General features: G+C 39.4%; 1 protein-coding gene across 1 annotated transcript in view; it reads left to right on the top strand.

Annotated features, from left to right (window-relative positions):
• Nucleotides 1-15,510, top strand: part of LOC310994625 (poly [ADP-ribose] polymerase tankyrase-1-like) — an 89,173-nt gene that overhangs the window by 42,937 nt on the left and 30,726 nt on the right. The window contains exons 7-11 of the mRNA XM_083983369.1: nucleotides 10,245-10,339; nucleotides 10,649-10,715; nucleotides 11,016-11,202; nucleotides 14,905-15,026; nucleotides 15,131-15,222. Of these exons, the coding sequence (XP_083839495.1) occupies nucleotides 10,245-10,339; nucleotides 10,649-10,715; nucleotides 11,016-11,202; nucleotides 14,905-15,026; nucleotides 15,131-15,222 (563 nt within the window). The remainder of the gene's footprint in view (nucleotides 1-10,244; nucleotides 10,340-10,648; nucleotides 10,716-11,015; nucleotides 11,203-14,904; nucleotides 15,027-15,130; nucleotides 15,223-15,510) is intronic.

A 15,510-nucleotide genomic window follows, 5' to 3' on the forward strand; every position in this document is an offset into this window, starting at 1 on the left:
GTTGATTATGGGATTGTATCCTGCTGAGAGAATCAGCCCTGACTGACAGTGTTCCATCATTCCTCTCCGCTGAAAAACATGTATTACCAAAAGTGAACTTCTCGGGAGGAGAATTTACTGCATGTCTGACATTAAGAAAACCAGTTTTGAAAGTTGTTTTTTTTCCTACACCATTTGAGTACTGTTATTTTTCATCTTGACAAGTCATTTGCAAAAATAAGATGAAGTGTTCACTGTGGTACTCTGGAACTGACAAAATGAAGTAGACGTTTATGAGACATGTCAAATATATAACTGAATACTGATATTATAAATTATATTTTTCTTTGTTAAATAATGAAAGTGTAAATGAAATAAGAAGTAAGATATGTAAAGCTATAGACTTTTTAATTCAACCCAAAGCAGTTTATTAAAAACCATTTCATTTCTCCTTTGCCACCATTCAGCACATAAAATTAATTAAAACTTTGTTTTTCCATCCTTGACATTTAGATATTCCAATAATATTAAACTAAACCAAAGGTCTCTAACATTTACTAACTATACCTCTCTGGGCTTGCCTGCCAGCTAAATGCTTCAGCTACTGGCACTGGAGTTGATACAGGTTAAATATATGAAGAAAGTTAGCATACAGTAAGCTAGGTACCTAACATTAGCGGACATGAGCTTGGTGTGTTTTCATTAAACTGTTCTGTCAATCGTAACTGACCTCAGTGCTCTCCAGTCACTTAACTACTTGGAGTTTATGCAGGCTGATGTAGAACTTTCTATGAAGAAAGTTAGCTTGATAGGTCTCTAACATTAGCTTACGAGGTTTGTTTATCTGGATGCTAGTTTTTTTTCTTTACATTACATTTACATTGCTCTCTATGTCACAAGTTGCCACTTTCTTTATGTGTAATTCAATTGTGTGCGTACAAATACGAAAAACACAGGAAATTATAGATGACATCTTCGAACTATCCAGGGTGGGCTAATGTGTTTTGATAAAAGCAAAATGTGACGAAAAGCTGTGGATTCAGCAAATTAGTCAAGACACACTCAAATACACGAACTGCTGTATTTCCAGTTTGTACTATTAAAACATTAAAACTGGAGAACCTGTGCTGCCAACACTTTATTTAACCAACTCCTCCTACAACTGTAGTGGATTAATTTGCATTTTCTTATGCAAAATTTCTTAAAATCCAAGATTTGCATTTAGATGGAGCCCACACGCACACACAACCCTGGGCCAATCATTTCTTTGGTCATTCAAGGACATGCCCATTAAATAGATGAATGATTAAGTGTATTCCATAAAGTAGGAAAATGGTTTTGAAATAAAAACATTAAATTTGCAAGGGATAGATAATGGAGAAATAGACCACTTTATATTTCTTTTTACAATCTGCAGTATTTATTTACCCAATAAAATGGTTTAGTTCTATGTACAACCATATTTCTGATTTGTCCTTCTTCAATTTGTCAGATTCCGTGGTGGTCCGCAGTGAAATAACAGTATAGTTATAGGGGAGAGTTGCAATCACTCTGTCCTGAAATGTAAGGTCGGCTATTTCCTGAGCTTTTACTGTACAATCGAATAAGGTTCTTTTCATTCCACGGCTGTCGTCCCCTTATTGAAAAATGTCCAGCTTGTCTGGAAACTCTCCACCAATATTAAGCTCTCATTTGTACGTCTCCTCTGGGATCCTGATGAGTCCGCAGATCAGAATCGAGGCCACAGTGGCTCTTGTCTTGGCAGAAGTTTGCTCATGTTTACAAATCCAGGAGAACGTGAACAAGGTCGTGAGAGTGACTGGATTCTGCCTGACAGGGGATTTTTCACAGCCGAGTCGGTGTGTTTGTAAATGTAACCTGATGCCCCGTCTGAGAGAGATTACACTCCTGCTCCTTTGAAACACAACAATGAAACCATCCAGGGGCATTTGCTAAATGTTCAGATGGCAGATGACAAATAGAGTATGGAAAAGTTTTAATAAACTTTTGTCAGTGACAAATTTAACCTCTTGCTTCCATGTAAGCCGGTGGCATGTTGCTGACGAAGATGTATGCAGTTGCAGCTTGCTGTTGCACTGGCAGTTTATCATGAAGAATCAGACGTCTCAATCTGTGGACCCACCGAAGACCGTTTATTAAACTAATGTAGATTGTCCTGTCACAGTGCTGTTTTAAATCTATAGAATATACAATACAGGCAGTTTGTTCACCATACTGTATGTATTAATATCATCAATGGTAGCTGCTAACTGTGCTTTTTATATTTGGCCATCGTGAAATGCATTGAAACAAGCTGGCCTAAGGCAATACAGATTATGAGTTATGGTATTTTAATTTAATTCGTAGTAGTAATAGTAATAGTGGTAGCATAGTATTGTTGGTTGAATGTTTTTCTACTGTATGTGTTGTTGATAAGTTCATGATTAGATAGTGAAGAGAATGAGTAAGGATGGCCATTTTAATTTTCCATTCTACTTATTAGAGTGTGTAGGTCTATATCCTGCGGATATATTGCCGATTTTTTCTGTATGCCTAGAGATAAATATAAATCGTACATGTTCATGTGAGATTGAAAGTAATGACGACACTTCATGTCGCTCAAGGAGTGTTTTCCTGAAGTTCTACTTTTTTGAGCCGCTGGGTTTTGAACTGTCCACGCAGCCTTCGGCTCCTTGGAAAGTCAGTGTTTATAGTCGGGAGGCAGAGCAGATAGACAGTTGATGGCTGAGATATCAGTGTGTGTATATGTGTGTTTATGATTCTGTGTGTCTGACTGTGTCAGTGTGCATGGAGAGCATAAGATGTGAAGACTAGCTGTAGGTTATTTATCTTCCACGCTGCTGGCTGAGCTGAGCTGTCAACGGCTTATAGCTACTGTGTGTGTGTGTGTGTGTGTGTGTGTGTGTGTATGTGAGTGTGTCAGGGAGGGAGCACATAGATTTGCTGATATGTTTATTGATCCAGCCATTTGACACTGTTCATCTTGTTGGCGCATGCACCTGCCAATGGTGCAGCGCTTACCTGAGCTATGATGTAAAAGATAGCTTTAATGTAAAAGTTGCTTTTTTTATTGTATATTGAAATGTTCTCCACTTAAATTAATCAATTAATTGATTAGGACCACGGTGATCCATTTTGTCTGTTTTGTAGGGGTGTAACGGTACACAAAAGTCACGGTTCGGTACGTACCTCGGTTCAGGGGTCACGGTTCGGTACGGTTTCGGTACAACAGACACTAATTGAATGTAAAACTAAAATCTGTCTTGTGTTATAAAAGTTAAAAGAAAAAAGAATACAAAATAAAACAAGTGCATTAGGAGTGTTATAATGCCATTCATTAATTCTAGAGGAAAAAAAAGGTGCACTTGACAACTGGCAACTATTATTCGAATTATTAAATTATTATTATTAAAAAAATATTATTAAAAAAACAAAACAATAAACTGACATCAATGTTGGTTTACACAGTTAAATTAGACTAGCAGTTACTTTGGTGATGGTTCTGGTCCTGCCTGTGTTCATAAAACATATTAGGCAGCTACACGCACATCCCCCAAAAAACTGAAGACTAGGTGCTGGACCACCAAGAAAGACACAGGTAAGGAAAAAAGGAGACCGCACACTAGTTAAAAGCTCCCGTGACAGTTTAATGTCACTCACACGTTTCGGGCGTCAGCCCTTCATCAGACAATGTGTCTGATTATATATAGTGTGCGGTCTCCTTTTCTCCTCACCTGTCTGTGTTCATGTCAAGAGGCTTAAAAGCAGCGGGATAAGTTGTTGCACACAACTTGTCTTTTTACTTGCACCAGTGATTGACATATCGGGTTGAACATGCGCTACGTGTTTGATGCGTTTCTAGCGACGCACCGCGCATCCGTGAAACATCGCCGACGGACTTTGTCCGGTGGACCAGTCGCGAGCATGGATGTATTATGGTCGCGAGCCGCCGCCGCCGTTTGTTTCATTGAGAAGCCACAGTGACATGAATGAAGCAGACAGCTCTCCTCCTCTAACTTCACTCTCTCATCACTTCTCTTCTTCGTCTGCTATGACGGCTGCAGGCAGCTTCGAGGCTCATTACCGCCACCTGGATTCGAGTGAGGACTCAACTTTTTTTTTTTTTTTTTTTTTTATTAATATTCATTCAGACGTATTCGTCGTGTGACTGTGTGCTCCGAACCGTGACCCCCGTACCGTGACGGCACGGGACGAATACATATACCGTTACACCCCTACTGTTTTGTGTTTATATGGGTTAGGTTAGGGTTATATATATATAAATATAGTATTTCAAGACAGTCTGACGTTAAATGATATTCGGCCTGTTTTATTTGCAGTGCCATATGTGTTGCTACTCGTGAGTTCACATATTTATCCTGATAAGTGGGAGTGTAGCAGGTCTGAACCCTGCAGGCTGAAGTTAAGGAATAATATCAGAGCTTCACAACACGCACACACACACGGACACACACACGGACACACACACGGACACACACATCCATGCAAACGACACCAAACAAAATGGTCCAAATGTTGCCGTTCACCCTCCCAGATAGATCATGTCTCATTGCTATGGCAACTGCTGACAGCTAGCAGTCACCGTTGTCATGGGAACAACTTGACAGGCTCGTAAAGAGAAGAGGAAGTCTGAGAGAGAGAGAGAGAGGGAGGGAGGAAAGAGAGAGAGAGAGAAGAGCAGGATGTAAAGGAGGTTTAAGAAAAATGAAACAAAGAAGGGACTAACACAGCAGCCGATAACACACCCCATTTGTTTTTAAATGGTGTGTTAAATCAAGTGTGTGATTTATATTTTTGACAGTCCAACTTTGAGATGTAATCTTTGCTGTTAGATGACCAAAATAAGCAAAATAAGCAATATCCAATACATTTTGAATTTTGCAGCTACCATTCAGACGCATAGTGTTTCTATTCAGGTAGAAGGGATAAAAAAAAAAAAGATAAATGCTACCAGGGGAGGGAAGATTAATATTTTCTATCGAAGCTTGAACATGGCCCCTGCATCTCTCCTCGCTCGCTGCTTCATTCATTTTCCTCCCATATTTCCCTCTTTCATCTTCTTCCCCTCCTCCACTCCTGACTCCCCTCCACCTCACAAAAAGGCTTTTAGATGATTAAAACATAACAGTGTTTTTTTTATTGGTATTGTTCACTTTCAGTCTGCATCGGTAAGTGGCAACTGCATCCATTTGAAATACAGTCTACTAGGTTTCACTCCCGGGCAGCATATTTCATCAAGTCTTCGACCACTTTAAGAACAGAAAAGACAAAAAGACAGTTGAAGGACACAGACACTGCATCTAGCTAATAACTTGGTTCCACTAATCAACAGTTGCTCAAAAAATAAAATAAATGGCAATGGCATTACAAAACTGTAGCTGGGAAAAGAAAGAATGGAAAATCCCAGTCAGGCGTTAGAAATTAAAAATCCCGTCCGACTGTGTACGACTGTCTCTAAAAGACAGTCATACAATCCTACACTCTTAGTTATTCATCATTTTGTGAAATATTCACATTTGATTTCTTGCCAAGAGTTAAATGAGAAGATCGATGCTGTGTTTGTGTTTGCAGTAAATATCAAACTATAGCCAGGACCTACTGGGTAGCTTATATTAGCATTAAGACTGTGAGCACTTAGCGTGGCTCTTTCTTAATTAAAGTGTTATTTGCATGGATTAATAAAATGTTAATTATAACCTTTAAACAGAGATGGTTGTGTTTACCCCTGTTCTCAGTCAGAAAGCTGACTGGCTCCAACTTCATATTTCACACACAGAAATGAAAGTAATCACTCAAACAAGGATAATGCACCTTTGTCCTATAAGAGGAAATAATGTGAGATAACTTTTGTTTTATTTACAGTATTTATTTGCCTACTATAGAAATAGACAAACAAAGCTCAGTCAACAGTCATGCTAGCACAGTGGTTCCCAACCTATTTTGGCTTGTGACCCCATTTTGACATCACAAATTTCTGGCGACCCCAGAAATTTGTGACGGCCGTCAATCAAGATGCACCAGCTCAGATATTTTTATGCTGCATTTTATTTGAACTCAACTTGTATTTGAGAAAGTGAAAGTATAGAATACAATTGTTTAAGATTGTGTGTGGTGTTTTAGATCATAATTTAAAAAAGAATAATAATTAGTTAATAAAAAATATATATATATCAGTAATATTTTTTTTTATCAATGACTAGACATTTCAGACAACCCCATTTGAATTCCAGTCGACCCCACGTGGGGTCCCAACCCCAAGGTTGAAAAACACTGTGCTAGCAGCTCTGTGAGGCTGTAATTAGGCACAGAGATGCTTGAAACTAATGCTAACATCAGCTTTGTGCGTGACGCTGCTAGCATGAATATGCTAGCATGATGATTAAACAGCAGATGTGTTTACAGTGGTTACAATTTTAAATTTAGCAAATGTGCATGCTAGCATTTGCTGACTAGCACTAAACACAAAATACACCTGAGGCTGATTGGAAGATTATTGGTTTTGACAGACGACAGAACAATGCAGTCATCCAGGCAGCTATGCCGCTAGCTTGAAACAGCTAAAAACAAACTAAGTCTTAAGAGTTAAGTCCTTAAAGGACTTTGAGTACTCCCCTGTAACGTCTCTATGACTCACATGCAAAATGATGTTGGCCTATTTCTAAGAAGCATAATTTATCTTGAAAATAATATGGGATAGGCCTATACTGTAGCTAAAGTGACAGTTCCAAAGTAGTGAAACAAGAGCCCAAGAAGTGTTTTATACTTAACACTCTCATCACTGCATCTCCCTCTGCACTTAAGGCACTTCACTTGCTGAGAGCCGTTATACACTGGAGAATTAACATTTCAGAAAATTGGGTAAACAGCCTAATTTGACCTTCACTCACTGAAAGAGAGTACGTATACAGGGACTTTCAAAACTCTTCATTTTTGTTCACTGCAATGCCACTGCAACATTGTGTTTATTTAAAGAGCACTCATTAAAAAGGTGAAAAAAACCTTATTATAAGGCCGAGCTTGTAGTAAATAAATAAACAGGGTCTTTGCTTCATAAAATGGCAGTGTAGAGAACTAGAAATAGAACGGGCCGCAGTGGAGAGTAGTTGATGTTGACAGAGGATGTGGGATGGGTCAGATAGATGATAAATGGGTGATGATTTTGATACTTAGCATTACAGGCGTGTGGCTCCTGAGGTCAGTGGATCATAACAAAAGTTTCAGCTGGAGTTTTTTTTTTGTAACTGTGGCTCCAACTGCTATGGTGCGGAGAAACCAGTGCAAGACCTTCTGAGGCAGAGATTGTGTTGATGTGTGACAGCGCGCTGTTTCTCCCTCACACACGGAGGCACACACACACACACACAAATATCACAAATATGCATGTACCCGTTCCTCACACGGGGTTGACAGATTGAGGAGGCGGAGCTTAGACAACCCAGTCTGACCCTGGCAGTGACATCTCGGTGATGCAACACTACATGCACATGTATGCGTGTGTGTGTGAGAGAGAGTGTGAGGCATAAGTGATGATTCAGTGGTAGCTAGAGGTTTAAGTTGTACTGATTAATGCTTTACACATTTGTGTCTTTCTGTTTGTTTATATTTGCAACAATTTGCAATAACAAGTACAGAGGCGCAGACGGACACATGCACGTACACACACACTCACACTCACACACACACACACAACACTGCATAATATAAAATGTGGATGATGACTAATAGCCATGTACTGCTCCTTGCAAATGCTGCTGTCACATCCTGTAAATACGAGTGAACCATCTGTCCACCCGGCTCTGCCTCTCTGTCTCGCCGCTGCTCCTCAGCTGAGCTTCTGAGGGAGCAGCAGAGATTACAAAAGATGGGCTGTTTTTATTTTTTAGATCTCTAAACGAAGCAAAGTAATGCTGCAGTCACTTTTTAAAGCAACATTTTCCACAGATAAGTAACCTGACTATGACCTTGTAATGGGCTAAAGCTTTTGACATCCCCAAAAATGCTGCTGAATACTTTCTTTTACTGATGCTTTTTTGTAAAAAAAAAAAAAAAAAAAAAAAAGTGTGTGCCACTCTGCACCACCTGAACGTCTGAATCCTGCTGACAGGAGTCACAACACCTGCTTGTCTTCTCTAAGCACCTTGCCTTCATTGTCCCATGGACATTATTGCCCAGCTGCTATCCCACAGTCATTATTTGCCATTCTTCTTACAGTGCATAATGTGGCTGTCAGTAGAATCACCTGCATTACTGCAGTACAACATGACCATATGCTGGATGGGGAGGAACACTACATCACCAGGATGTGATGACACTGAGGAACAAGTTATTTATTGACAATATGTCTGCCAATCTAAATGTCAATTTCTTATCTTTTTGTCCTCACTGTGGCCTTAATGGTCAGTAGTTTGAATATTTTCCATGTCCTCACCTAATGGGACCTCAAGTGTTATGTGCATGAAGTAGATTTGCAACATCCACAAGTCCTCATGCTTATACAATATATCCATTTACTAGATATCCAAGCATTTGGTTTGCCAAAGTCAGCTGTGTCTGTGCTTAGAGGAAAACTAGAAAATGGCAAACAAGCTGTTTCACTGGAAAACAAATTGTATGGAGGACTGGAAATGCTAGGCAAGAATGCTCTCCAGGATGTTGGTGTTGATGATTCCTTTATGACCATAACCTCAGTGCATTCACCACAAAATGAAAGAGAGGGGGAGGTGACAAAATTGCATGCTCTGAAAAAGAAAATCAACCTCTGTGAAAGGGGAAGAAAAAGTATGGCTGCCAATGGAACTGGCACACTCTGGTGTTTATTAATGATGATGATGATGATTTTACTGTGGGTGGAAGCAACATGGTGAATACAGAAGATGTGTTTATCCTAGTGCATCAAACTCATTGGACGATATTTCAGCAGGACAATGACCCTAAAGATACAACCAAAGAACATCTTTGTCCGATCGAGTTGGACTCGGTGGCTGTAGTGAAGTTTCAGAAAAACATCACCAGGCACATGGCGTTTGCCGATGTCTATACGTCAAGGACCACAGTTTCGACAGAATATTAAATCATATTGATATCAGTCTATTTACTTTGCCAAGTCAAATCAAATTTTTATTTGTAGAACACATTCAAAATGACCAAAGTCGTCAAAGTGCTATACAGGTAGAAAGTTAAAACAATATAGAACAATATAGACAACACACTTATACAAACATGCGTGCATACATTCATATGCATGCATGCACATTGGGACATAACAAAAGCAAGAAGCAAGAAGGGCTCTGCCTCAACCTGAGTTGAATGCCATGGTCTTCAGAGAGGACTTAAACACCTCTAGGGTCTGGGCTGATCTTATGTGACACCTAAACCTTGGGCACCATGTGATAAAGCGGCTTTATCTCCCACACAGATCTCTCTTTATTATATAGAGAGAGTAGAGTTACTCAAATCAAATCTGAGACCTGGCAGTTTGATTTGTGTCCAGTTATTTGCTGAAACACAGACCTTGTCCAACACAAGCTGTCCAAATATTGAACGTGCACATGAATCTGTGAAAAGAACTCTTACATTTCAGGTATTTGATCAATGGAACTACCCAACAATGAGCAGCACAGTGTGAACCGTCAGATTTTTTTTTTTTTTGTCCATATCTGCCTGCTGCATGTTGCAGCTTTAATCCCAGCCCTATTCACAGTTTGATCTCTGCCTATTGATCAAGTTCAATATGACTGAATAATGGGAACATTCTCGCCACCGTTACATTTCTGCCCCAGTCAGGGTGTCACTTCCAGCTTTGGAGGAAGAATGGCCTTTGCTGAGAGCGTATAGAGGCAACGCTGCTGCATGGAGAGCTGAAGCCACCTCATCTCAGCCACATCTTAAAGCATTCAGAACTGCAGCTATTCATCAGTTTTATGGGCGAAATGTAGTCAGGCTTTGTCACCTGAGACTGATTCAGGAGTGGAAAAGCCCATTGCTTCCTGGAAATTCTTACCTTTGGAAATGTCTGTATAGCTAAAACCCCCCAACGTGTACTTCCTCAACACACTCTTTGTATACAGAACAGATGATGATGAAATTATGATGGTAGGTTGTCAAGCTGCCGAGGGAACAGAAACACATGGGCTAACATTTACTTTATTTTACTGTCTTTTATTCCCATATCCACTCATGTGCATCATTTGTCTTACTCTTATTACGTCCCTCTGTCTCTGCAGTCCACCCCACTCCACCTGGCAGCAGGATACAACAGGGTGAGGATAGTTCAGCTGTTACTACAGCATGGAGCAGATGTTCACGCCAAGGACAAAGGGTACGTACAAGTTAATAATGATAAAAGAAAATAGATTTTATGAAAGATTGAAATTAAGATATTGAATTGACCAGAATTTGGAGACGTCTCCAACATATCAGTCCAAAATTTGTAACTTTTTCATCCAGTGATTGACATTTGAGGATTTGAGTTATTGGATGTCTTGTTCTGAATTTGATACATAACACAATCTGCCAGTGTTGCACAGCCATATTAGTCGAAATGGAGACATAGAGTAGATCTAAAGAACATTTGTTTTCAGTCTTTAAAATGATATGTATTGTTAATTGAAGTGTTTGGCTCTTCCAGTGGTTTGGTGCCTCTACATAATGCCTGCTCCTATGGACACTATGAAGTTACTGAGCTTCTGCTAAAGGTATACAGACACACACACACACACATACACACACACCCACACAAGCTCAGTATTTACTTAAGCAGTGGAACCTGATCCTTAATTAAAATGATTATATTTTTTGCTAATAACAAAAATGGAAATCCCAAAAGAATCAAGTTGTACTGTTTTGTTCTTTGTGTTGTTTAATTAAAAACAAAGCAGATATGTATCAGCCAGTCTTGGAAGACTGTTTTTAGTGTGCGTTTGCCTAATTCCCCTCACACTTACTCAAAGCAGGGATAAAGCTACTTGCTTAGTTTCTTTCCTTTTGTCTTTCAGCATGGAGCGTGTGTCAATGCCATGGATCTGTGGCAGTTCACCCCGCTCCACGAAGCGGCGTCTAAAAACCGAGTGGAGGTCTGCTCTCTGCTGCTGAGCCACGGGGCCGACCCGACCCTGCTCAACTGCCACAGCAAGAGCTCTGTGGACATGGCACCCACTCCTGAGCTGAAGGAGAGACTTACGTGTGAGTGTGGCACTTACATAAACCACAGCTGCAGCGCACAGCAGCTTCTAAATGTGTCATGGCGCTGAATTAATGAATAGGTTGTTTTAAGAGGGGGTGTTTACACCAGGCATGTTTGGAGCAGTTGATTTGAATTCGTGTGAGCGTTGAGACGGTTAAAAATGGAAATCTCAGTCCTCTGAAAAGAGAGCAGTTGTTTTCTGGAGCAGAAAACAAGGAATCATTGGTGTGAAGTGAGACAGACACCAGAGTCTGGTGACCAGAAGATCTATATGCTTGGATAGCTGAGAAGAGGAAAATGGAGCCTCGACTGAGGCTCACATTTATCATTTAGCTCTAACAGACAGTCCACAAACAAACTCTCTAACATAGCAACATGCAAGGAGGCTACTGCCCATATGAAAGAGATGTATAAATACTTTTGTGGTTATGTGAATCAGACTTCATCAACTTTTTCTTTTTTTTACTTTTTGTGGTTGTGTTAATACTCTCTGACGTTGGTAATACATAACGTCTAGGCCCTCAAATACAACAACTATTTCTTCAAATACCATTTTCAGTCTATACAAATATATAAACAGGTGCATCTCAATAGATTAGAATATCATGGAAAAGTATATTTATGTCAGTAATTCAATTCAAGAAGTGAAACTAATACTATTATATATACTATACTATTACATTATAGATCCATTACACACAGAATGAAACATTTCATGTCTTTATTTATTTCATTTATTTTAATTGTAATGATTATGGCTTACATTTAATGAAGACCTAAAACTAAGTATCTCAAGAAATGTGTTTATTACCAAAAACTATTTAAAAAAGCATTTTAGAATGTAAATGTTGGCCTTCTGAAAAGTATATCAATCCATATGCACCCAATACTTGGTTGGTGCTGTTTGACTTGAACTCCTGGAAATGGACTTTCCCATGGTATTCTAATTTATTGAGATGCACCTATAGTCGTATAATCTGGCCAATTTAGTACAACAGTCATTATCAAGTAGTTGCAGCTGGTAAAAGAGATCCTGCTCAGGTGATGTGAGAAATTCAAAAACAGGGAAGCACAAGTGGGGAAGATAAGTACTTGATCCCCTGCTAATTTTGTAAGTCTGCTCCCCCACAATGAAATGGACAGTCTATAGTTTTTATGGTAAGTTTATTTTAACAGAAAGAGGCAGAATATCAACAAAACATCCAAAAATAATATCATCAATCAATAGCCTAAACTTTAAAGGCTATAAAATAATTTACATCTGATCAAATGAAATAAGGGCAAAATCAGCACGGGGCCAAATACTTATTTTCCCCACTGTAACTATGAAATTATCAACGATATGTTAAAGTACATTAGACATAATAAACTAGAATAAACCCACACCTACATGTACGTAATTTCTAGCATATTTGAAGGGTTTCTGGCTGCAATCAATCAGGGAATCTAAATCCATTATTTTCACACTCCACTACACATTAGTCACATTTATAGCTCCTGTCTACGAGTTTCATTTGTACTTTGGCTCTTTCATAGACGCACTGCATCTACACTTCAGGATGCAAGGATCAAGCTTTTCAAAGCTTTTCACCTGATGTGTTCTTGAACAACTGCGCTCCTTGCTCTGTTTTGATTTCAAGTGGGTTCAGAGTCGCACACAGTGTTTTTTTCATCCCACAATCAATCTGCTCTATTGATGTGCTCTTCTCTAGTGTTGCATTTTGTTAAGATTAATGAAGCACAGACAAAAACTGCACATCTACATGCATGTTTTATTTGAATTGGGCATTTGGGGGGATGTATGATATGGTAATTGAACAGAACAAATGTTAATTAAACAGAAAGAGCTGTATAATTAAGTTCATTTTCTCAGAACAGCCATATTTTCTTTATGAGTGCAGCCACCACAGTGTCAAAAGCAGACAAGTTAAGTCTTTGTCTCTGCCAGGAAGCGCTGTGCAACTCTTTGGAAGTTAATTAGTGAGTCAGCTCTGTCTCCCTGCACTTTATCTTTTGCTGGACAAAATTGTTAACTGACTGTTACAGACTGAAAAACACTTACCTTCCATTACGCCTCCTATTGACTTGAATACCACGGTGGAAAACAAGTTGGATTTTTTGTCGTTTATCGTAGAAAATTGATTTATAAAAAAATATATCAGTCTAGTCTTGTTTGCACAGATGGCTTGAACAAAACTGAAAGAAGTTTAAGGTAACTGCCTGGCTTGGAGTTAGAGTGAGTCAAGTACGGTTGCTTTTTAAAGGAATCTTGTGACATTTTAGCAAATACAGTTGATCGCTCTCTTGCTGTGAGGTTGCCAGGCAACCAGGTCCAAGGCCAGGAAGTGCCTGCTTACAAATAGTCCAGTATGAAACTCTCTGTATAAAACACTTTATGTTTGTAAATTTTCTATTTATTATAACAGTATTTAACAGTGATACAGTTAAAATGGGGGAAAAACCTGAAATGTTCTGCAATGCCTTTACCTTAGCACAGAGCCATGCATCTTCATAATAAGTGTTTTTCCTAAATATTCCTTTGAAAGGTCTGTTTTTTTGTGTTGTTTTTTACTCAGCACAAAGAAGCACTTCAAAATCGCTGAGTTAACAGCCCCTAAAATAAAAGCACAATTGAAGTTGACTATTTTATTGATCCAACAGGTTGTCGTTCTGACACTGATCGTCAGGCCTCAAATGCCGTTTTGTCATTAAATGCAACAACAGGGCGATCTTTTAGAGATTCTGTTTGACAGCGCAATGTGTCAAGTGTTTCTGAAATGACTGGAATTCAGCTCTCTTAAAAATGAATTTAACTCTGTTTCTGTTGAACTGAATTCTGTCATTTTCTTCACTCAAACTATTTATTTTTTCTTCCAAAGAACTTGAGTTCTCTCACCCTTGCTGGCCTCCAAAACGTCCTTTGAATCAAACAAACCCTTTGAATAGCACACGTGTTTATACTAACGCTTTAACCCTAGGCCTTTCTTCATTCAAAGGGGTCACAAACCCAAATATTCTGGAGCGAAAAAACCAAGCAGAAAACGAAGCAGAAAAACAACTTTTTTGTAGAGTTAACTGCAGAGGCTGCTCCTCTTTCCCACTTATCAGCTTTTTCTTTATGCCATTGATTCTGACTCTTCTCTCTCTCTCTTTCTCTCTCCTCTCTCTCAGGACTACGTTTTCCAGACAATATGACATCTGCGGTGCTCTTACCATTTGTCTAAATGTCTGATTAGAAATGCATGAATGCTGTTACTCTGTCAGTGGATAGACTATGAACAGACTCCCTTTTTATGCTGCCGAAAATGCTTCTGAAGCAAAATAGTTTGTTGTTTGTAATTTCCAGCCCTTGGAGGATAATCACTTGTTTCCGCTCCAACTCCAGCACACAGACTGTTGCATCATGTGTTATTAGCTTGCTGGTAAAAAAGAAAAAACAACTTTGAAGTAATCTCGATGAAGCGCTGGTATGCCGTGGGGTCATTGCGAGTGAATGAATACATTGTTAGAGTTTGAGAGAGAGCCGTGTAACTCCCGTTTGGGTCCAGCTATTCATTCCTTTAAAGAACCAGATGTTCTGTTGTGGGTTTAGATGTTTTTGCAACTTTTGGTTTTGTAGAATAACTCAAAAGAGTTTACGTGTGTGTGTGTGTGTGTGTGTGTGTGTGTGTGTGTGTGTGTGTGTGTGTGTGTTTTTTCAGATGAGTTTAAGGGCCACTCGCTGCTTCAAGCCGCTCGAGAAGCCGACATGGCCAAGGCGAAGAAGACCCTGGCACTGGAGATCATCAACTTCAAACACCCTCACACACATGAGACAGCACTGGTGAGAAACACGCAGACTTGGCAGATTGTACCTGACACACACACACACAAACACACACATACATGCACACACAGATACTTATATGATGTTTATGTGTGTGTTAGCACTGTGCAGTAGCGTCGCCTCACCCCAAAAGGAAACAGGTGACGGAGCTGCTGTTGAGAAAAGGCGCCAACGTCAACGAGAAGAATAAAGAGTGAGTATCCATATTTAGAGTTGTATACTGTACAACAGAACACTGTCACAGGTGATTACAGACTGATATTGATAAAATAAAGAAGAAAAACTAAGTGATATAAAATAAGATGAGCATTTTGATTTGTTTAAAGGGATAGTTCAACATTTTGGCAAACTGGCCCATTGCCATAATCCCTATAATCCCTATAGTCTTGCAAGCTATTTTTAGAACGGCGGAGCAGAGCCATGAGCTGCTCAGAGCTACGCTACGGAGGCTAATGGGATTTCTTGGTTTCCCTCATCAAAC

The sequence above is a fragment of the Trachurus trachurus genome (genome assembly GCF_905171665.1).
Source record: "Trachurus trachurus genome assembly, chromosome: 12".
Taxonomy (NCBI): domain Eukaryota; kingdom Metazoa; phylum Chordata; class Actinopteri; order Carangiformes; family Carangidae; genus Trachurus; species Trachurus trachurus.